This window comes from Entelurus aequoreus, linkage group LG10 (genome assembly GCF_033978785.1).
Source record: "Entelurus aequoreus isolate RoL-2023_Sb linkage group LG10, RoL_Eaeq_v1.1, whole genome shotgun sequence".
Classification (NCBI taxonomy): Eukaryota; Metazoa; Chordata; class Actinopteri; order Syngnathiformes; family Syngnathidae; genus Entelurus; species Entelurus aequoreus.
This window is the reverse complement of record NC_084740.1, coordinates 22,069,097-22,093,371: the sequence shown is the minus strand read 5'-3', so window position 1 is coordinate 22,093,371 and position 24,275 is coordinate 22,069,097. Positions and strand designations below refer to the sequence as shown.

The window sequence follows — 24,275 nt, the reverse complement described above, 5'->3', positions numbered from 1 at the left end:
AATATGGGTTGAAAATGATTTGCAAATCATTGTATTCCGTTTATATTTACATCTAACACAATTACCCAACTCATATGGAAACGGGGTTTGTACATACTTCTTTATACGTTGTACGCACTAATAGTACACTCTGAGACAATGTTATACTTTGTACACACTACTAGTACACACTATCTTATATTATGTACACACTACTAGTACACACTATTTTATACTTTGTACACACTAAGCACACACACTACTTTAAACTTTGTACACACTAATAGTACACATTATCTTATATCATGTACACACTATTTTATACTTTGTACACACTAATAGTGCACACTATATTATGTACACACTATTTTATACTTTTTACACACTAATAGTACACACTATATTATATTATGTACACACCCTTTTATACTTTGTACACACTAATAGTACACACTGTTTTATACTTTGTACACACTGATAGTACACACTATGTTATACTTTGTACACACTAATAGTACATACTATGTTATATTTTGTAGACAATAATAGTACACATTTCTTTATACTTTGTACACACAAATAGTACACACTATTTTATACTATGTACACACTATTTTATACTTTGTAAACACTTATAGTGCACACTATACTATGTTATGTACACACTATTTTATACTTTGTACACACTAATAGTACACACTATATTATATTATGTACACACCATTTTATACTTTGTACACATTAATAGTACACACTATTTTATATTTTGTGCACACTAATAGTAAACACTATTTTATAATTTGTACACACTATTTTATACTTTGTACACACTAATAGTACACACTATTTTATACTATGTACACCCTAATAGTACACACTATTTTATACTTTGTACACACTAATAGTACACACTATTTTATACTATGTACACACTATTTTATACTTTGTAAACACTTATAGTACACAATGTTTTATACCATGTACCAGAGTTGTACGGTATACTGGTATTAGTATGCGATACTAATTAATCATTTTTGGTACCATACCAGCTCTAAAAAGTATCATTACAAGTACCATTATCACTGCAGGACGAGGAATAGCTAAACATGCTTCACTACACACCGTAGGAGGATACAATACCTCACCGGCGTCCCAATGTAAACAAATGCCATAGGTGGATCTACACCTGACATCCACTGTAATGATACAAAGTACAAAAGCATATCTAGTTGATACTACTATGATTACATCGATATTTTTTAACATCACAAAATGTTCTTTCGTTTTAAAAAAAATCATATTATGTTTATAAAGTCAGTAAATACGTCCCTGGACACATGAGGACTTCGAATATGATCAATGTATGATCCTGTAACTACTTGGTATCAGATAGATACCTAAATGTGTGGTATCATCCAAAACTAATGTAAAGTATCAAAGAAGAGAAGAATAAGTGATTATTACATTTTAACAGAAGTGTAGATCGAACATGTTAAAAGAGAAAGTAAGCAGATATTAACAGTAAATGAACAAGTAGATTAATAATTAATTTTTACAGTTTGTCCTTCATAATGTAGACAAAATAATAGGTAGATAAATGACACAATATGTTACTGCATACGTCAGCAGACTAATTAGGAGTCTTTGTTTGTTTACTTACTACTAAAAGACAAGTTGTCTAGTATGTTCACTATTTTATTTAAGGACTAAATTACAATAATAAACATATGTTTCATGTACCCTAACATTTTTTGTTACAATAAAGACAATAATGAAATTTTTTGGGGGTCCCCTTTATTTAAAGATTAAAGATTAAAGATTAAAGTACCAATGATTGTCACACACACACTAGATGTGGTGAAATTTGTCCTCTGCATTTGACCCATCCCCTTGGGGAGCAGTGGGCAGCAGCGCCGCCGCGCCCGGGAATCATTTTGGTGATTTAACCCCCAACTCCAACCCTTGATGCTGAGTGCCAAGCAGGGAGGTAATGGGTCCCATTTTTATAGTGTTTGGTAGAAAAGTATCGAAATAATTTTGGTACCGGTAGGAAGTGAAGTGAATTATATTTATATAGCGCTTTTCTCTAGTGACTCAAAGCACTTTTACGTAGTGAAAGCCAATATCTAAGTTCCATTTAAAGCAGTGTGGGTTGCACTGGGAGCACGTGGGTAAAGTGTCTTGCCAAAGGACACAACGGCAGTGACTAGGATGGCGGAAGCTGGGATCGAACCTGGAACCCTCAAGTTGCTGGCACGGCCACTCTACCATCGAGCTACCCCCATAGAGGTACCAAAATATTGGTATCGGGACAACACTACTTAGTACTTGCTATTTCCATCTCAGTAGATCAGACCCAAAGCGTTCACAACCTTGGATTGTAAGTGTGGAAGTCAAATATGATTTGTTATGATTTGTTATGATATGTTATGTTATTGTCTGTTATGAAATGTTATATAAGTATAGGTTGTTTAATAATAATGATAAAAATAGAACAAAACTATACAAAAATATGTCAATACGAACTACTTATATTTAAATGTATGTAAAACATTTTTAGCATTCCAAAAATATTTATATGAATCATCAACAATTATGCAAATGATATGAACAGCTAATATTGGCCACGCCCCCAAAAACCCTGATAACAATAATCATAACAATAATCATAATAATAATCATAACAATAATCATAACAACAACAATAAAAATAATCATAATAATAATCATAATAATAATCATAATAATAAATGTGTCATAAAAACATCATTAGGTGTCATTTGTCAATACAATAAGTCAAATACTTTTTAAACATCTGAACTTTTTAAATACTTTTTATTCATTCATGCTATTCTTTAGTTGGAGACAATCATCTTAACTAGATGTTTTTGTTATAGACTGTATTGATATTATTGATTGTTATTGTAAAATGAAATGATTTGTAATAAAAGGAATACTATTTTCAACATGTTTCTTCTCCAGGAAAAGCCTGAGGAGGAGGAGAAGATGTTGAAACATGAACAAGCTGAGAATAAGGAAGCAGCTTGTGGAATGTCAGAGAACATGCACACCCGTCTTTGTAAACATCTTCAAAAGACATCGCCTACAGCCGTGCTGATGCTAACAAACAGCCGCTATTGACCTACAGCCATGCTAATGCTAACAAATAGAAGCTAATGACCTACAGCCATGCTGATGCTAACAAACAGCCGCTAATGACCTAGAGCCGTGCTAATGCAAACAAACAGCCGCTAATGACCTACAGCCATGCTAATGCTAATAAACAGCCGATACAGACCTACAGCATTGCTAATGCTACCAAATAGAAGCTAATGACCTACAGCATTGCTAATGCTAGCAAATAGCAGCTAATTACATGTATAAACACAGCCATGCTAATGCTAACAAACAGCCGCTATTTACCTACAGCCATGCTAATGCTAACAAACAGCCGCTATTGACCTACAGCCATGCTAATGCTAACAAATAGAAGCTAATGACCTACAGTATTGCTAATGCTAGCAAATAGCAGCTAATGACATGTATAAACACAGCCATGCTAATGCTAACAAACAGCAGCTAATGAAGAGTGTAAACACAGCCACGCTAATGCTAACAAACAGCAGCTAATGACATGTGTAAACAAAAGGATGCTAATGCTAACAAACAGCAGCTAATGAAGAGTGTAAACACAGCCACGCTAATGCGAACAAACAGCAGCTAGTAAAAAGTGTAAACACAGCCATGTTAATGCTACCAAATAGCAGCTAAAGACAGGTGTGAACAAGGGGATGCTAATGCTAACAAAAAGCAGTTAATGACAGGTGTGAACAATGGGATGCTAATACTACCAAATAGCAGCTAATGACAGGTGTGAACAAGGGGATGCTAATGCTAACAAAGAGCAGCTAATGACAGGTGTGAACAATGGGATACTAATGCTAACAAAGAGCAGCTAATGACAGGTGTAAACAAAGGGATGCTAATGCTAACAAACAGCAGCTAATGACATGTATAAACATGGCAATGCTAATGCTAAAAAAAGGGCTGCTAATGACAGGTGTAAACAGAGGGATGCTATCGCTAACAACAAGCAGCATTAGCATGGTAGAAAGAAGACGCTGGTCTTTTTCAGGCTGCAGTGCAAACTGGATGTGACGTAAGTATTGGGTCGGCACAAATGTGCACACTCGTGCGCTTTTTCATCTGGCAGCTGCTTTCACTTTGTCTTTCTCCACTGACACACGGCACATTGCAGCCGCTAGCAACACTCCGTCTAAACTCCTTGATGCCGCTTTAGGACGTGTGACATCAACATCAGAGAGCACGCCAACGCCAACGCCATCATGGCTGCCGCAACATCGCGTTCTACACACCTGTACCCTAACAAACATTCTGTACACACCTGTCCTCTAACAAACATTCTGTACACACCTGTCCTCTAACAAACATTATGTACACATCTGTACCCTAACAAACATTCTGTACACACCTGTCCTCTAACAAACATTTTGTACACACCTGTCTTCTAACAAACATTCTGTACACACCTGTCTTCTAGCAAACATTTAGTACACACCTGTCCTCTAACAAACATTCTGTAAAATTATAAATATTGACATGTTTACATTTTATGTAAAATCATAAATAGTAACATGTTTACAATTCATCCATCCATCTATCCATTTTCTACCGCTTATTCCCTTCAGGGTCGTGTACATTCTTAAATATTGACATGTTTACATTTGATGTAAAATGATAAATATTGACATGTTTACCATTTATGTAAAATCTTAAATATTGACATGTAATAATTATTATCAGGGCTGTTAAAATTAACAAGTTAACTGATGATTATTTTAAAATTCTATAATGAGAATAATCTGTTTACAAATAATCATTTGACAGCCTTAATAATAAAATAATCATGTCAAATATTGTTGACATATATATATATATACATATATACACATAATGTCATAGCAACATATAAAAAAGCACTAATAATAAAATAATCATGTCAAATATTGTTGACATCCTTCCATCTATCCATCTTCTTCTGCTTATCTGAGGTGGGGTCGTGGGGGCAGCAGCCTAAGCAGAGAAGCCCAGACTTCCCTCTCCCCAGCCACTTCGTCCAGCTCCTCCCGGGGCATTTCCAGGCCAGCCGGGAATGTCACGTCTTCTCAACGTGTCCTGGGTCTTCCCCGTGGCCTCCTGACCAAATGCCCGAACCACCTCATCTGGCTCCTCTCCATGTGGAGGAGCAGCGGCTTTACTCTGAACTCCCCCAGACGGCAGAGCTTCTCACCCTATCTCTAAGGGAGAGCCCCGCCACCCGGCGGAAGAAACTCATTTTGGCCGCTTGTACCCGTGATCTTGTCCTTTCGGTCACAAACCAAAGCTCATGACCATAGGTGAAGATGGGAACGTAGATCGACCGGTAAATTGAGAGCTTTGCCTTCCGGCTCAGCTCCTACTTCACCATAACGTATTGATACAGCGTCCGCATTACTGAAGACGCCGCACCGATCCGCCTGTCGATCTCATGATCCACTCTTCCCTCACTCGTGAACAAGACTCCGAGGTACAAGAACTACTTCACTTGGGGCAAGATCTCCTCCCCAACCCGGAGATGGCACTCCACCCTCTTCCGGGCGAGAACCATGGACTCGAAATTGGAGGGGCTGATTCTCATCCCAGTCGCTTCACACTCGGCTGCGAACCAATTCAGTGAGAGCTGAATATCCTGGCCAGATGAAGCCATCAGGACCACATCATCTGCAAAAAGCAGAGATCTAATCCTGCAGCCACCAAACCGGTCCCCTCAATGCCTTGACTGCGCCTAGAAATTCTGTTCATAAAAGTTATGAACAGAATGGGTGACAAAGGGCAGCCCTGGCGGAGTCCAACCCTCACTGGAAATGTGTCCGACATACTGCCGGCAATGTGGATCAAGCTCTGACACTGATCATACAGAGAGCGGACCACCACAATCAGACAGTCCGATACCCTATACTCTCTGAGCACTCCCCACAGGACTTCCGGGGTACACGGTCGAATGCCTTCTCCAATCCACAAAGCACATGTAGACTGGTTGGGCAAACTCCCACAGCATCCAAAGCCTTAAAGAACTTTGGGAGGATCTCATCCACTCCGACAAGCGTTTTAACTACCTCAGCAACCTCAGCCCCAGAAATAGAAGAGCCCACCACAGATTCCCCAGGCACTACTTCCTCATAGGAAGACATGTTGTTGGGATTGAGGAGGTCTTCGAAATATTCCCTCCATCGATCCACAACATCCGCAGTCGAGGTCAGCAGAACACCGTCCCCGCCATACATGGTATTGACAGTGCACTGCTTCCCCTTCCTGAGGCGGCGGATGGTGGTCCAGAATCGCTTCGAAGCTGTCCGGAAGTCGTTTTCCATGGTTTCCCCGAACTCCTCCCATGTCCGGGTTTTGCCTCCACGACCACTGAAGCCGCACACCGCTTGGCCTGTCGGTACCTGTCCGCTGCCTCCGGAGTCCTATGAGCCAAACGAACCCGATAGGACTCTTTCTTCAGCTTGACTGCATCCCTCCCGCTGGTGTCCGCCAGCGGGTTCTAGGATTACTGTCACGAAAGGCACCAACCACCTTGCGACCATAGCTCCAATCGCCCGCCTCGACAATAGAGGTGCGGAACATGGGCCACTCAAACTCAATATCCAGCACCTCCCTTGTGACATATTTAAAGTTCTTCCGGAGGTGGGAATTGAAACTCTCTCTGACAGGAGCCTCTGTTAGACGTTCCCAGCAGACCCTCACAATGCGATTGGGCCTGCCAGGTCTGTCCGGCATCCTCCCCCACCATTGCAGCCAACTCACCACCAGGTGGTGATCGGTAGAAAGCTCCGCCTTTCTCTTCACCCGAGTGTCCAAAACATGAGGCCGCAAATCCGATGACACAACTACAAAGTCGATCATGGAACTGCGGCTGAGGGTGTCCTGGTGCCAAGTGCACATATGGACACCCTTATGTTTGAAAGTGTCTTGTCATCTTTTGTTTGGTGTGTGATGGACAAAGAAAATACAAAATGCTAAAAGGTTAGCACCCTCCATGAGGTTGATGAAAAACATGTTAGCAGGAAGACGTGAATGAGAGACACCCTCTACTGGTCAGATGTGCACACTGCATGTTTCTGCTGCTTGGTGACCATGATGAGGCGGCGTGTAAGTCTCTCATTAGCATAACGAGGAGCGGCAGCAGCGCCCCCTGCAGCGAGGACGCGTGGTGCCAGTAAACTGCGTGCGTGCCATCAAAGTGCGTGCCATCAAGGAGCGACACGCTGCAGCAGACGCTCTGCTAGCTGTGATGGACGCATGAAGATGGCAGTTGGCGAGGGCGCGGCCTGCAGTGTAGCCATGAGGCAGACGGCGCCATCCAAGGCGGAGACAAACCGCTTTCACACTGGAGACGACCATGTTGATACACGTCTTCATTCCTCTGACATGGCGTCACCTGACGCTGCTGATTTTGGCAAGCAGCAACACGCCGTTTGTCTTCATCACTCCAGGTAGAAGAATAATCCACCTCCTTACTTCCTGAGCAGAGACCACCACCTAGCTAAACATGGCTAATGCTAACGGTAACGACAGTGAGACCTTTGTTCCAAAGAAAAGAAAAGTGTTGTCAGCGGTTTGGTTTTGTGGCAACAGACAGCAGCACTTATTCCTGTTTCAACTCTTTACCAGTGTAACAAGAACATGACAACACACTTAGTCCTGCTTCAACTCTTTACCAGTGTAACAAGAACATAACAACACACTTAGTACTGTTTCAACTCTTTACCAGTGTAACAAGAACATGACAACACACTTAGTACTGTTTCAACTCTTTACCAGTGTAACAAGAACATGACAACACACTTATTCCTGTTTCAACTCTTTACAAGTGTAACAAGAACATGCCAACACACTTATTCCTGTTTCAACTCTTTATCAGTGTAACAAGAACATGACAACACACTTAGTCCTGTTTCAACTCTTTACCAGTGTAACAAGAACATGACAACACACTTAGTACTGTTTCAACTCTTTACCAGTGTAACAAGAACATGACAACACACTTATTCCTGTTTCAACTCTTTACAAGTGTAACAAGAACATGACAACACACGTATTCCTGTTTCAACTCTTTATCAGTGTAACAAGAACATGACAACACACTTAGTCCTGTTTCAACTCTTTACCAGTGTAACAAGAACATGACAACACACTTAGTCCTGTTTCAACTATTTACCAGTGTAACAAGAACATGACAACACACTTAGTCCTGTTTCAACTATTTACCAGTGTAACAAGAACATGGCAACACATTTATTCCTGTTTTAACTCTTTACCAGTGTAACAAGAACATGACAACACATGTATTCCTGTTTCAACTCTTTATCAGTGTAACAAGAACCTACTCAGTGGCCTAGTGGTTAGAGTGTCCGCCCTGAGATCGGTAGGTTGTGAGTTCAAACCCCGGCCGAGTCATACCAAAGACTATAAAAATGGGACCCATTACCTCCCAGCTTGGCACTCAGCATCAAGGGTTGGAATTGGGGGTTGAATCACCAAAAATGATTCCCGGGCGCGGCACCGCTGCTGCCCACTGCTCCCCTCACTTCCCAGGGGGTGATCAAGGGGATGGGTCAAAAGCCGAGGACAAATTTCACCACACCTAGTGTGTGTGTGACAATCATTGGTACTTTTTTAAAAAAGAACATGACAACACACTTATTCCTGTTTCAACTCCTTACCAGTGTAACAAGAACATGACAACACACTTAGTCCTGTGTCAACTCTTTACCAGTGTAACAAGAACATGGCAACACACTTATTCCTGTTTCAACTCTTTACCAATGTAACAAGAACATGACAACGCACTTATTCCTGTTTCAACTCTTTACCAGTGTAACAAGAACATGACAACACACTTAGTACTGTTTCAACTCTTTACCAGTGTAACAAGAACATGACAACACATGTATTCCTGTTTCAACTCTTTACCAATGTAACAAGAACATGACAACACACTTATTCCTGTTTCAACTCTTTACCAATGTAACAAGAACATGACAACGCACTTATTCCTGTTTTAACTCTTTACCAGTGTAACAAGAACATGACAACACACTTAGTCCTGTGTCAACTCTTTACCAGTGTAACAAGAACATGGCAACACACGTATTCCTGTTTCAACTCTTTATCAGTGTAACAAGAACATGACAACACACTTAGTCCTGTTTCAACTATTTACCAGTGTAACAAGAACATGGCAACACACTTATTCCTGTTTCAACTCTTTATCAGTGTAACAAGAACATGACAACACACTTAGTCCTGTTTCAACTATTTACCAGTGTAACAAGAACATGGCAACACACTTATTCCTGTTTCAACTCTTTACCAATGTAACAAGAACATGACAATGCACTTATTCCTGTTTCAACTCTTTACCAATGTAACAAGAACATGACAACAGACTTAGTCCTGTTTCAACTCTTTACCAGTGTAACAAGAACATGACAACAGACTTAGTCCTGTTTCAACTCTTTACCAGTGTAACAAGAACATGACAACAGACTTAGTCCTGTTTCAACTATTTACCAGTGTAACAAGAACATGGCAACACACTTATTCCTGTTTCAACTCTTTACCAATGTAACAAGAACATGACAATGCACTTATTCCTGTTTCAACTCTTTACCAGTGTAACAAGAACATGACAACAGACTTAGTCCTGTTTCAACTCTTTACCAGTGTAACAAGAACATGGCAACACACTTATTCCTGTTTCAACTCTTTACCAGTGTAACAAGAACATGACAACAAACAATGATTGTTGTTGTGTGTAACAATGTATTGTGTGTTTAAAGAAGACACAACAATATAAAATAAACAATGATTGTGTAGCTGTGTGTAACAATGTATTGTGTGTTTAAAGAAGACACAACAATATAAAATACACAATGATTGTGTAGTCGTGTTCAACAATGTATTGTGTGTGTAAAGAAGACACAACAATATAAAATACACAATGATTGTGTGAGTAAAAGCTGATATTTCCTGCTGGCTAACAACTTCCTGACTTTCCTGTCTGGTGACTAACACCTGCATGATCACACATGAGGGGGGGGACGTGACATCATTGCCCCTATGTACACACACACAATGAGGCAGATAAAGAAGATGAGTCATGCAGAACCTCCAACATGTCGCCTCCCACTCCACACCACACCAGGAAGTAGAACATCCTAGAGCCCACCCACCAGCGTCACCACTTCCTGTCCAAGCTATTTTTTCCTGTTATTCTAGACCACAACACTCAGGAAGGAAAAGTCTGTAGGGCTACATCACCAACTACATCAACTACATCATTGCTAAGTTAGCACTACGTGACACACAAAAAAAGTCTAACGTCACCAACTACATCACAGCTAAGTTAGCACTAAATGTATTCTTGGTGACACACAAATAAAGTTTTACATCACCAACTACATCACTGCTAACTTAGCACTAAGTGTATTGTTGGTGACACAAATAAAGTTTTACATCACCAACTACATCACTGCTAAGTTAGCACTAAGTGTATACTTGGTGACACACAAATGACACACATGCTAGCAGCTAGCACAAATAGCACTAACGCTCACATTGTCACAGGAAATGCTAACAGCGTGTTCCTTCATGATGTCTGCAGAGGACAGGAAGGGGCGGAGCTCTTCAGCGCAGAAGCAAGCCATGCCAAAAGCAAAGTGGACGCCTACCTGTGATGTTGACGTCCACCATGCTAGTGCGCGTGCCGATGCCGTTGGTAGCGTGGCACACGTACGTGCCGGCCAGGTCGTAGGTCACGGGGCCTTTGAAGAACAAACTGTTGTTCCTGATCTCCACGTTGCTCGGCAGAGAGCCGTTCAAGCTGCCAGTAAGCAGAAAGAGTTAGCGTTAGGGGGCACAACATGGAGGAAATTCAAGTTAGCACAACAAATACAACATGGAAGAAAGTCAAGCTAGCACAACAAATACAACATGGAAGAAAGTCAAGCTAGCACAACAAATACAACATGGAGGAAAGTCAAGCTAGCACATAAATACAACATGGAGGAAAGTCAAGGTAGCACATAAATACAACATGGAGGAAAGTCAAGCTAGCACATAAATACAACATGGAGGAAAGTCAAGCTAGCACATAAATACAACATGGAGGAAAGTCAAGCTAGCACATAAATACAACATGGAGGAAAGTCAAGGTAGCACATAAATACAACATGGAGGAAAGTCAAGCTAGCACATAAATACAACATGGAGGAAAGTCAAGCTAGCACATAAATACAACATGGAGGAAGGTCAAGCTAGCACATAAATACAACATGGAGGAAAGTCAAGCTAGCACATGAATACAACATGGAGGAAAGTCAAGCTAGCACATAAATACAACATGGAGGAAAGTCAAGCTAGCCCATAAACACAACATGGAGGAAAGACAAGCTAACACATAAACACAACATGGAGGAAAGACAAGCTAGCACATAAACACAACATGGAGGAAAGCCAAGCTAGCACATAAATACAACATGGAGCAGGATGAAAGCCAGCAGGTAACAACAGGTACAGGTGTTGTGCAGCCTGAGGGAACACCTGTGGAATGCTCAACATGCTGGATTGGAGGCGAGGCTAATCAATGTTTGGCTGATTCACTGATAAACATCAATGAGACACTTTGAGCTCCATTCTTCTACAAGCAGCCCTGAGGGGCGGGATCAACTTTCAACCACAAGTCGCCATTTCCTGTCGGCCGAAAAAGGCACCGTAGTGGTAGTAATAGTAGTAGTAGTAGTAGTAGTAGTGGTGGTAGTAGTGGTAGTAGTAGTAGTAGTAGTGGTAGTAGTAGTAGTGGTAGTGCTAGTAGTAGTAGTGGTAGTAGTAGTAGTGGTAGTAGTGGTGGTAGTAGTGGTAATAGTGGTGGTAATAGTAGTGGTAGTGGTAGTGGTAGTAGTAGTAGTGGTAGTGGTAGTGGTCATAGTAGTAGTGGTAGTGGTAATAGTAGTAGTGGTAGTAGTAGTGGTAGTAGTAGTAGTAGTAGAATTGGTAGTAGTAGTAGTAGTAGTGGTAGTAGTAGTAGTATAATTGGTAGTGGTAGTAGTAGTAGTAGTAGTAGTAGTAGTAGTAGTAGTAGTAATAGTGGTAGTAGTGGTAGTAGTATTAGTAGTGGTAGTAGTAGTATTAGTAGTAGTGGTAGTAGTAGTGGTAGTAGTATTAGTAGTGGTAGTAGTAGTAGTGGTAGTGGTCATAGTAGTAGTAGTGGTAGTAGTAGTAGTGGTACCAGTGGTAGTAGTAGTAGTAGTAGTAGTGGTGGTAGTAGTAGTAGTAGTAGTAGTAGTAGTGGTAGTGGTAGTGGTAGTAGTAGTGCTAGTGGTAGTGTTAGTAGTGGTAGTGGTGGTAGTAGTAGTAGTAGCAGCAGTAGTAGTAGTAGTAGTAGTAGTAGTAGTGGTAGTAGTAGTATTAGTAGTAGTTGTGGTACTCACAGTTTCCACTGGTAGACGGTGACAGGAGGGTTGGCGTCGGCCTGGCAGGTGAGCTGCACGTTCTGACGGTTTAGATACCAGTTGCTGTCAAAGCCTTCAATCTTCACCTGGGGTTCGTCTATAGAACAAGCACACAACGTTGTGGGGTGTCATTAAAGACACACAGTTGTGGGATGTCATCAAAAGGCACACACCATTGTGGAGTGTCATCAAAGTGCACACACAGTTGTGAGGTGTCATCTAAGTTCACACACCATTGTGGAGTGTCATCAAAGTGCACACACAGTTGTGGGGTGTCATCAAAGTGCACACACCCTTGCGGGGTGTCATCCAAGTATCGCCCCACAACGGGCTGCACAGCCACTGGTTGTTTTGTTGCTTTTCAAATCTCAAACATTTGACAAGAAGAATATTTTCTTTTTTGAAAATTAGCGTATGAGGACATGAAAACACCAATTAATTCAACTCCATTTATTTTATTCCACTAAAAATAAAACATCAATTCATTCAACTCAACTTATTTTATTCCATTAAAAATAAAACATGAATTCTTTCAACCATCCATCCATCCATTTTCTACCGCTTGTCCCTTTTGGGGTTCCGGGGGGTGCTGGAGCCTATCTCAGCTGCATTCGGGTGGAAGGCGGGGTACACCCTGGACAAGTCGCCAGCTCAAATCCATTTATTTTATTCCACTAAAAATACAACATCAATTAATTCAACTCCGTTTATTTTATTCCACTAAAAATTAAACATCAAATAATTCAACTCAACTTATTTTATTCCACTAAAAATAAAACATCAATTACTGAAACTCAACTTATTTTATTCCACTAAAAAACAACATAAATTAGTTAAACTCAACTTAATTTATTCTGCTAAAAATTAAACATACATGTTTGTTTCATCTGACATCACATGGACAAAGATAAGACCTTCTGGAGGAAAGTTCTGTGGTCAGATGAAACAAAAATGGAGCAGTTTGGCCACAATACCCAGCAATATGTTTGGAGGAGAAAAGGTGAGGCCTTTAATCCCAGGAACACCAAACCTACCGTCAAGCATGGTGGTGGTAGTATTATGCTCTGGGCCTGTTTTGCTGCCAATGGAACTGGTGCTTTAAATGGGACAATGAAAAAGGAGGATTACCTCCAAATTCTTCAGGACAAGCTAAAATCATCAGCCCGGAGGTTGGGTCTTGGGCGCAGTTGAGTGTTCCAACAGGACAATGACCCCAAACACACCTCAAAAGTGGTAAAGGAATGGCTAAATCAGGCTAGAATGAAGGTTTTAGAATGGCCTTCCCAAAGTCCTGACTGAAACGTGTGGACAATGCTGAAGAAACAAGTCCATGTCAGAAAACCAACACATTTTGTCAAGAGGAGTGGTCACAAATTCAAGCAGAAGCTTGTGGATGGCTACCAAAAGCACCTTATTGCAGTGAAACTTGCCAAGGGACATGTAAGCAAATATTAACATTGCTGTATGTATACTTTTGACCCAGTAGATTTGCTCACATTTTCAGTAGACCCATAATAAATTCATAAAAGAAGCAAACTTCAAGAATGTTTTTTGTGACCAAAAAGTATGTGCTCCAATCACTCTATCACAAAAAAATAAGACTTGTAGAAATGGTTGGAAACTCAAGACAGCCATGACATGATGTTCTTTACAAGTGTATGTACACTTTTGACCACCACTGTATAAGAACTCATGTTGGTTGAAAAGAAGCTGATAATGTCCTTCACAATAAAAGCTGCAGGGAAGTGGAATGTTTATTTAGTAGGAGGAGCATGTTTGTTGTGTGTGTTTGACAAGGACAAGCTGCTCTACTGTAACCTGAAACAGTCAGTCACCTGACATGTCACATGACTACACCTGACAAGTCACCTGACACGTCACCTGACTACACCTGACATGTCACATGACTACACCTGACACGTCACATGACTAGACCTGACAAGTCGCCTGACAAATCACCTGACAGGTCACCTGACTACACCTGACAAGTCACCTGACAAATCACCTGACACGTCACCTGACTACACCTGACAAGTCACATGACTACACCTGACAAGTCACCTGACACGTCACATGACTACACCTGACAAGTCACATGACTACACCTGACACGTCACCTGACAAATCACCTGACAAGTCACCTGACACTTCACATGACTACACCTGACAAGTCACCTGACACGTCACATGACTACACCTGTCAAGTCACCTGACACGTCACATGACTACACCTGGCACGTCACCTGACACGTCACATGACTACACCTGATTTCACCTGACAAGTCACCTGGCACGTCACCTGACTACACCTGACAAGTCACCTGACACGTCACCTGACACGTCACCTGACACGTCACCTGACAAGTCACCTGACACGTCACCTGACACGTCACCTGACACGTCACCTGACAATTCACCTGGCACGTCACCTGACTATACCTGCCACTTCACATGACTACACCTGTCAAGTCACCTGACATGTCACATGACTACACCTTACACGTCACATGACTTCACCTGACAAATCACCTGACATGTCACCTGACTACACCTGACACATCACCTGACACGTCACCTGACACGTCACCTGACACGTCACCTGACAAGTCACCTGACTACACCTGACACGTCACCTGCCAAGTCACCTGGCACATCACCTGACAAGTCACCTGACACGTCACATGACTACACCTGTCAAGTCACCTGACACGTCACATGACTACACCTGGCACGTCACCTGACACGTCACATGACTACACCTGATTTCACCTGACAAGTCACCTGGCACGTCACCTGACACGTCACCTGACAAGTCACCTGACTACACCTGACAAGTCACCTGATTACACCTGACACGTCACCTGACACGTCACCTGACAATTCACCTGGCATGTCACCTGACTATACCTGCCACTTCACATGACTACACCTGTCAAGTCACCTGACACGTCACATGACTACACCTGACACGTCACATGACTTCACCTGACAAATCACCTGACATGTCACCTGACTACACCTGACACGTCACCTGACACGTCACCTGACACATCACCTGACTACACCTGACAAGTCACCTGACTACACCTGACACGTCACCTGACAAGTCACCTGGCACATCACCTGACTACACCTGACACGTCACCTGACAAGTCACCTGACTACACCTGACATGTCACCTGACATGTCACCTGACAAATCACCTGACACGTCACCTGACAATTCACCTGGCACGTCACCTGACTACACCTGACACGTCATCTGACTATACCTGACAAGTCACCTGACTACACCTGACACGTCACCTGACAAGTCACCTGACAAGTCACCTGGCACGTCACCTGACTACACCTGACACGTTACCTGACTACACCTGACACGTCACCTGACCTGTCACATGACAAGTCACCTGACAAGTCACCTGGCATGTCACCTGACTACACCTGACACATCACCTGACACATTACCTGACACGTCACCTGACTACACCTGACAAGTCACCTGACTACACCTGACACGTCACCTGACTACACCTGACAAGTCACCTGACTCCACCTGACAAGTCACCTGACTATACCTGACAAGTCACCTGACACGTCACCTGACTCCACCTGACAAGTCACCTGACAAGTCACCTGACACGTCACCTGACTACACCTGACAAGTCACCTGACTTCACCTGACAAGTCACCTGACTACACCTGACAAGATGGCCGCCTCAATACTACTTGACTTTGTTTACAGGTATTTCAAACATGCACAATTGAAGCTCTGCTGATAGTATTTGTTTTTTTAAATACACATACTTTTAATTACTAAAAAAATACTTCATTCTCATACTTTTAATTACTAAAAAAATACTTCATTATTACTAGTACTACTACTAATATTACTAATATTAATACCTCATCTACTTTTCATTGAAAAGCACAAATTATTATCTGATTGTCAATATGGGTTCCGTCAAAATAGGTCAACTTCATTAGCTTTAAGTGATTTAATAGAAAACATTACTAATGGTATCGAGAAGAATAAATTTGTTATAGGAATTTTTATTGACCTGCAAAAGGCTTTCGATACCATTGACCACCAGATTTTGGTAAATAAACTGGAAAACTATGGCATAAGGGGAGTGGCAGGGAATTGGCTGAAGAGCTACTTGAATGAGAGACAGCAGATTGTTCAGATCGACCAATACCAATCTACACTCATGAACATAACCTGTGGAGTCCCCCAGGGGTCCATACTAGGACCCACACTATTTATAATGTATATCAATGAAATATGTAAAGTATCAACACTGCTGGAGTTCATCCTCTTTGCTGACGATACAACCATTACATGTGCAGGTGACGAGATGAAGCAACTTCTGGCCTCTGTAACTGAGGAGATGATAAAGTTAAAAACTTGGTTTAATACCAACAAATAGTCTCTGAATGTAAAGAAGACCAAAATTATGCTCTTTAGCAATCGAAAAAGTAATATACCCATCAGGATTGTTATTGATGATACACCAATAGATCATGTTCAACAAAATTCATTCTTAGGAGTGGTAATAGATGAAAATATATCATGGAAGCCTCATATAAGTTACTTGAGGACAAAGGTTGCTAAATGTGTTGGAATGATGAGGAGATCATGTCATTTATTGAACACCAATGCTCTGCTGTTATTGTACCATTCATTTATTATGTCGTATTTAAATTATTGTGTTGAAGTCTGGGGAAATTGTTATAAATCCCATCTACAGCCTTTAGTCACTCTGCAGAAAAAGGCCATTAGGATTGTGTCCAATGTTCACTACAGACATCATTCAAATCCACTATTCATGGAGTTAAAGCAACTTAAACTGCACGATGTCATCAAATTTAAAACTGCTCAAATTATGTTTAGGGCATCCCAAAACTCTCTACCATCCAATATACAGAACCTATTCCAGGATAGAGATGCTCACCATAGGTACAGTCTAATAGGAAACAACAAATTATATTTGCCTACATTTAGAACAACTTTAAAGTCTATGTGCATTTCAGTGCGTGGAGTCAGTCTGTGGAACAACTTAGGGGAAGAGTTAAAAACGTGTTCTAACATGATTCAATTTAAAAGACTGTTTAAAAAAGAAGTACTGAAGAAGTATGAGGAGGAAAGAGAGTGATGCCCTCAGCACAGAGCGATGGGAGAGAGGTGTATGGTCAGAGAGTGTTTGGGCCTATGTATGTGTGTGTGTGTGTGTGTGTGTGTGTGTGTGTGTGTGTGTGTGTGTGTGTGTGTGTGTGTGTGTGTGTGTGTGTGTGTGTGTGTGTGTGTGTGTGTGTGTGTGTGTGTGTGTGTGTGTGTGTGTGTGTGTGTGTGTGTGTGTGTGTGTGTGTGTGTGTGTGTGTGTGTGTGTGTGTGTTTGTTTTGTCTCGTCTTGTCTTGTATCAAAGTAACAGTGGTACTATTGTATTGTTAGTGTACAGGAGCTTTTCTTGTTTTTGTTTGTATAGTATTGTTCTTGTATTATATTGTTTATGTTAAATGTGGAATGAGTGAGAGGAGTTGGGATATTATAAGCATCTGCTTCCTCCAACCCCTTTTCAAGCCTTGCATAAATGTCTCTGCCAAAATGTAAAAAAAAAAAAAAAAAAAAATGTTTTGTTGTACTGTGCAGAAATACATAATTCAATTAAATTCAATTCACTTCATTATTACTAGTACTACTACTAATATTACTAATATTAATAACTCATCTGTGCAGTATTAAGGAGCCAATAAGTGTTTCATTTAGTGTTCTAGTCAATGTGGACATTTCACAATGTTGTGTACCTCCACATTTATTAGCTACGTGGTCCTCCACAATGTTGTGTACCTCCACATTTATTAGCTACGTGGTCCTCCACAATGTTGTGTACCTCCACATTTATTAGCTACGTGGTCCTCCACAATGTTGTGTACCTTCACATTTATTAGCTATGTGGTCCTCCAGAATGTTGTGTACCCCCACATTTATTAGTTACATTGTCCTCTACAATGTTGTGTACCTCCACATGTATTAGTAATGTGGTCCTCCACAATGTTGTGTACCTCCACATTTATTAGTTATATTGCCCTCTACAATGTTGTGTACCTACAATATTATTAGTAATGTGGTCCTCCACAATGTTTTGTACCTCCACATTTATTAGGTATGGTGTCCTCTACAATGTTGTGTGCCTACAATCTTATTAGAAATGTGGTACTCCACAGTGTTGTGTACTTCCACATTTATTAGTTATGTGGTCCTCCATAATGTTGTGTACCTCCACATTTATTAGTTATGGGGTTCCATAATGTTGTGTACCTCCACATTTATTAGTAATGTGGTCCTCCACAATGTTGTGTACCTCCAAGTTTATTAGTTATGTGGTCCTCTACAATGCTATGTACCTCCACATTTATTAGTAATGTGGTCCTCCACAATGTTGTGTACCTCCAAGTTTTTTAGTCACGTGGTCCTCCACAATGTTGTGTACCTCCACATTACACACTACAACGAGCTAATGCAACATAATTTTGTTCTTATCTGTACTGTAAAGTTCAAATTTGATGACAATAAAAAGGAAGTCTAAGTCTAAGTCATTTATTAGTACTGTGATCCTTGCATACGCTGTTAGCATAGCATACGCGGTTAGCATAGCATATGTGGTTAGCATGGCATATAATGTTAGCATCACATACACTGTTTGCATAGCATATATCAGTAGCATGGCATACGCTGTTAGCATGGCATACGCTGTTAGCATGGCATATGCGGTTAGCATGGCGTACGCGGTTAGCATCAGGCGGTGCAGAACATGAAACGATGCAAGAAGGAAGAAGAAAGACTCTTACACTGCTGTTAGCATAGCATACACAGTTAGCATCAGGCGGTGCAGAACATGCAAGAAGGAAGAAGAAAGACTCTTACGCTGCACGTTGAGCACCACGCTATCGGAGAACCTCTCATTCCGGTACGTCACGATGCACGTCAGCTTCTGCTTGTGCGTCTCCCTGCCAGGCAACAACACGTAGTTGCTGCGCACCGTCACTGTGCCGTTCTGGTTGCGGGTCTCCTGGAAGGTGGCCTCGCCCTTCAGCCGGGTGTCCCACTTGATGACGCTGGGGGGCTTTCCGTTGGCCGACACGCAGGTGGCCACCGTCATCTTGCGGCGCTGGGGCCGGGCCACGATGGTGGGCGTAGTCAGAGTCATGCGGGTCATGGGGCGAGCTGCGAGGAAGACGGCGGTTAGTCACATGGATAAAGGAGGTGCGAGGAGGGAGAAACCACTCGGCTGCACACATGGATAAAGACCATCAGAGGGAAGGTCTGAGGAGGAAGAAACCACTCGGCTGCAAACGTGGATTAAAAATAGACTCTCGGAACTTTGTTGTGACCTGTTACGCCAGGTTACACCTTCTTTTTGTTTTGTTCTGCAGTTTTTGCTTCACTTCCTGTCCTGCACTCTTATTTTGGTGGCTCTTTCTGGAGGCTGTTTTGTGTGATCATTGTGTTATTTAATTCCAGCCTGGACCACCAGTCTTCGAAAGATCTTGTCAAGTACAGATGTACTTTGTGGACGCTGTCCGCTCCACACGTTTTTTGTCTTTGTTTACTTTTAGTCTGTCCAGGTAAGTCTTCCCTACACTTCTGGGCCTGTTTCTAGCAGCACTCTGCATTTGTTGTCTTTGTTTACTTTTAGTCTGTCCAGGTAAGTCTTCCCTACACTTCTGGGCCTGTTTCTAGCAGCACTCTGCATTTGTTGTCTTTGTTTACTTTGAGTCTGTCCAGGTAAGTCTTCCCTACACTTCTGGGCCTGTTTCTAGCAGCACTCTGCATTTGTTGTGTTTGTTTACTTTTAGTCTGTCCAGGTAAGTCTTCCCTACACTTCTGGGCCTGTTTCTAGCAGCACTCTGCATTTGTTGTCTTTGTTTACTTTTAGTCTGTCCAGGTAAGTCTTCCCTACACTTCTGGGCCTGTTTCTAGCAGCACTCTGCATTTGTTGTGTTTGTTTACTTTTAGTCTGTCCAGGTAAGTCTTCCCTACACTCATGGGCCTGTTTCTAGCAGCACTCTGCATTTGTTGTATTTGATGTTCGTGTATTCAATTCCTTTGTTGCCTCCTCGGCGGTCTGCCTTCTGAAATCAAGATTCAAGATGATTTATTGTCAATTCTTAACATGCACAAGAGACATAAGAACTGAAAAGTTAATTTTCGGCACAGTCCCACTAAGTGCAGACATACGTTACAGGGAGACAAGACGGGACCGCCAACGGATCAGCCATTTTTACGGCGCTCCTTAAAAAAGACAACAACAACCTCTGTCGTCCACACGACAATATTCTTAAATAACTAACATGTACAACTTCTAGAAGTACTACTGAGTACTGATTCACTAACATGTACAACTTCTAGAAGTACTACTGAGTACTGATTCACTAACATGTACAACTTCTAGAAGTACTACCGAGTACTGATTCACTAACATGTACAACTTCTAGAAGTACTACCGAGTCCTGATTCACTAACATGTACAACTTCTAGAAGTACTACCAAGTACTGATTCACTAACATGTACAACTTCTAGAAGTACTACCGAGTACTGATTCACTAACATGTACAACTTCTAGAAGTACTACTGAGTACTGATTCACTTCACATCAAACAGTCACTATTTCCATATCAAAAGTTAGCAGTGATGCTAATTAGTCATTTTGATAATTATAGTGAATAATGATTACATTTTATTGATGCTGTCATTAAAGTCTGTAACTGAGAATCAAGCTGCATTTTTAAAGTGTGTAGTGAAGCCTGCTTGTTGCGGTGGTAATATCAAGTTAATAATACTCTTCAGAAATACATTTTAATACACTGTTGTCACATGTTCAGTATCAGTATCAGTAGCACTCATGGATGATCGCAATCAGAACGCCCCCATGTATTTTTATTTTTTTTACAAATGTGATAACAATTAATAATATTGTTACAATGTACTACCATATTACTACTACTACTATACCAGGGGTCGGCAACCTTTACCACTCAAAGAGCCATTTTGGCAAGTTTCACAAATTAAAGAAAATGATGGGAGCCACAAAAAAAAAAAAAAAAAATTTAATGAAAAACACCGCATATAAAGCTTTAATTGCTTTGTGCTATGTTAACCAGGGGTCTCAGACACACACACCGGCACACACTTTAATATGGAAAATTGATGTCAGTGCGGCCCGCGAGATTTGAATCAATGGCGCTTGATAGCGTCATACTTGCCAACCCTCTCATTATTTCCGGGAGGCTCCCGAATATCAGGGAGTGATGGCACTGCTTATGGTGCCCTCTACAGCCTGCCCAAACAGTGTACCTGCTCGGCCACATGTAGAATGTAGCTTCAGCTTGCTCACGTAAGTGACAGCAAGGCGTACTAGGTCAGCAGCCACACAGGTTACACTGACGGTAGCCGTACCGTATAAAACAACTTTAACACGGTTACGTTACAAATATGCGCCACACTTTGAACCCACAACAAAAAAGAATGACAAACACATTTCTGGAGAACATCTGCACTGTAACACAACATAAACACAACGCAATAAATACCCAGAATCCCATGCAGCACTAACTCTTCCGCTCAACCGACGCACGGAGGGGGGGGGTTGATGTGTGGGGGGGTTTTGTGGTAGCGGGGGTGTATAATCTAGACCGGAAGAGTTAGGGCTGCATGGGATTCTGGGTATTGGTTGTGTTGTGTTTATGTTGTGTTACAGTGGGATGTCCTCCAGAAATGTGTTTTTCATTCTTTTTTGGTGTGGGTTCACAGTGTGGCGCATATTTGTAACGTAACAGTGTTAAAGTTGTTTTATACGGTACGGCTACCGTCAGTGTAAGCTGTGTGGCTGATGACTAAGTATGCTTTGCTGTCTCCTACGTGTGCAAGTAAAAGCTACATACAACATGTGGCCGGGCTGGCACGCTGTTTGTAAATGCTATAGAGGACAATTACTGCAGTGCAATTAAGGGCACGCCCTTAATTTAGTAATTAGAGTGAAAATAGAATTATATTTTCCCTGGGAGTTATCTAGGAGAGGCACTGAGATCCATAAGTCTCCTGGTAAAATCAGGGGGGTCGGCAAGTATGCAGCTGAGCCGCATCAGAGTGGTCAAAGAGCCGCATGCGGCTCCGGAGCCGCGGGTTGCCGACCCCTGTACTATACTATATATTATATTGAGTAATCTAAAATGTTTAAAGGTGACCATGTAGACACACGTGTACAAGGGAGATACATGTTCTTCAATAGGAGCAAAAGTTCCACACAAACGTCTTGTGGGCCAGTTCAGTAACAAGTATAGCTAGGTTTATGGGCCTGATCCGTAACAAACTGCAATGTTTATGGGCGTGTTGAGTAAAAAGTGCAGCTAGGTTTCTGGGCCTGCTCAGTAAAAAGTACATTAAGGTTTCTGGGCCTGCTCAGTAAAAAGTGCATTAAGGTTTCTGGACCGGTTGAGTAAAAAGTGATGCAAGGTTTCTGGGCCTGCTCAGAAAAAAAAAAGTGGAATGAGGTTTCTGTGCCTGCTTAGTAAAAAGTGCAGCAAGGTTTCTAGGACTGTTGGGTAGAAAAGGTAGTAATGTTTCTGGGCCTGTTAGGTAAAAAGTGCATTAAAGTTCATGGGCCTGCTCAGTAAAAGGTGCATCAATGTTTATGGGCCTGCTAAGTTAAAGTGCAGCAATGTTTATGGGCCTGCTCAGTAATAAGTGCAGCAATGTGTCTGGGCCTGTTGAGTAAAAAGTGCAGCATCGTTTGTGGAAGCTTCTTACCAAAGACGGTAAGGTTGACCATGTTCTCGCGGTTGCCAGCAGGAAAGGTGGTGTACTCGCAGATGTAGGCTGCCTCGTCGTACAACTGCAGGTTGTTGAAGAAGATGGTGGTGTCCTCCAGCGACGGCGTGCGGTGACGGACCGCCGCTTGCTTGAAGCTGACGCGCTCTTTGAAGGGCGGCAGGACGGACACGCCCAGGGCAGGGTTGGCGATGGCCACGTTCTGCTTGCTTCCATTCAGCAGCTTCTGCCAGGTCACCTGCGAGATCTTCACTGGCGGGTTGCTGTTGATGAAGATGCAGCGAAGTTCCACCTGAGAGCCCACGAAGCCCGACTTCCCCGAGTCCATCTGCACCATCTGAGCGCTGACGTCTGCGGGAGAGAAACATCCTTTATGACCACGGTCACACCAAAACATCTTTTAGACCACGGTCACACCAAAACATCCTTTATGACCACAGTCACACCTAAGGCATCCTTTATGACCACGGTCACACCAAAACATCCTTTATGACCACGGTCACACCAAAACATCCTTTATGACCATGGTCACACCAAACCATCCTTTATCACCACGGTCACACCAAAGCATCCTTTATGACCACGGTCACACCAAAACATCCTTTATGACCACAGTCACACCAAAACACCCTTTATGACCACGGTCACACCAAAACATCCTTTATGACCACAGTCACACCAAAACAGGCTTTATGACCACAGTCACACCAAAACAGGCTTTATGACCACAGTCACACCAAAACATCCTTTATAACCACTGTCCACACCAAAACATCCTTTATTACCACGGTCACACCAAAGCATCCTTTATGACCACGGTCACACCAAAACATCCTTTATGACCACGGTCACACCAAAACATCCTTTATGACCACGGTCACACCAAAAC

At 42.0% G+C, this 24,275-nt stretch overlaps 1 protein-coding gene across 5 annotated transcripts in view; it reads right to left on the bottom strand.

Moving 5' to 3' along the window:
- nectin1b (nectin cell adhesion molecule 1b) overlaps positions 1-24,275 on the bottom strand; it is a 237,409-nt gene that overhangs the window by 147,583 nt on the left and 65,551 nt on the right. For all 5 annotated transcript variants that reach the window (XM_062060305.1, XM_062060308.1, XM_062060307.1 and 2 more), the window contains exons 2-5: positions 23,366-23,737; positions 19,483-19,782; positions 12,537-12,654; positions 10,779-10,930 (exon numbers count right to left, since the gene is read on the bottom strand). In XM_062060305.1, coding sequence (XP_061916289.1) covers positions 10,779-10,930; positions 12,537-12,654; positions 19,483-19,782; positions 23,366-23,737 — 942 coding nt within the window. The remainder of the gene's footprint in view (positions 1-10,778; positions 10,931-12,536; positions 12,655-19,482; positions 19,783-23,365; positions 23,738-24,275) is intronic.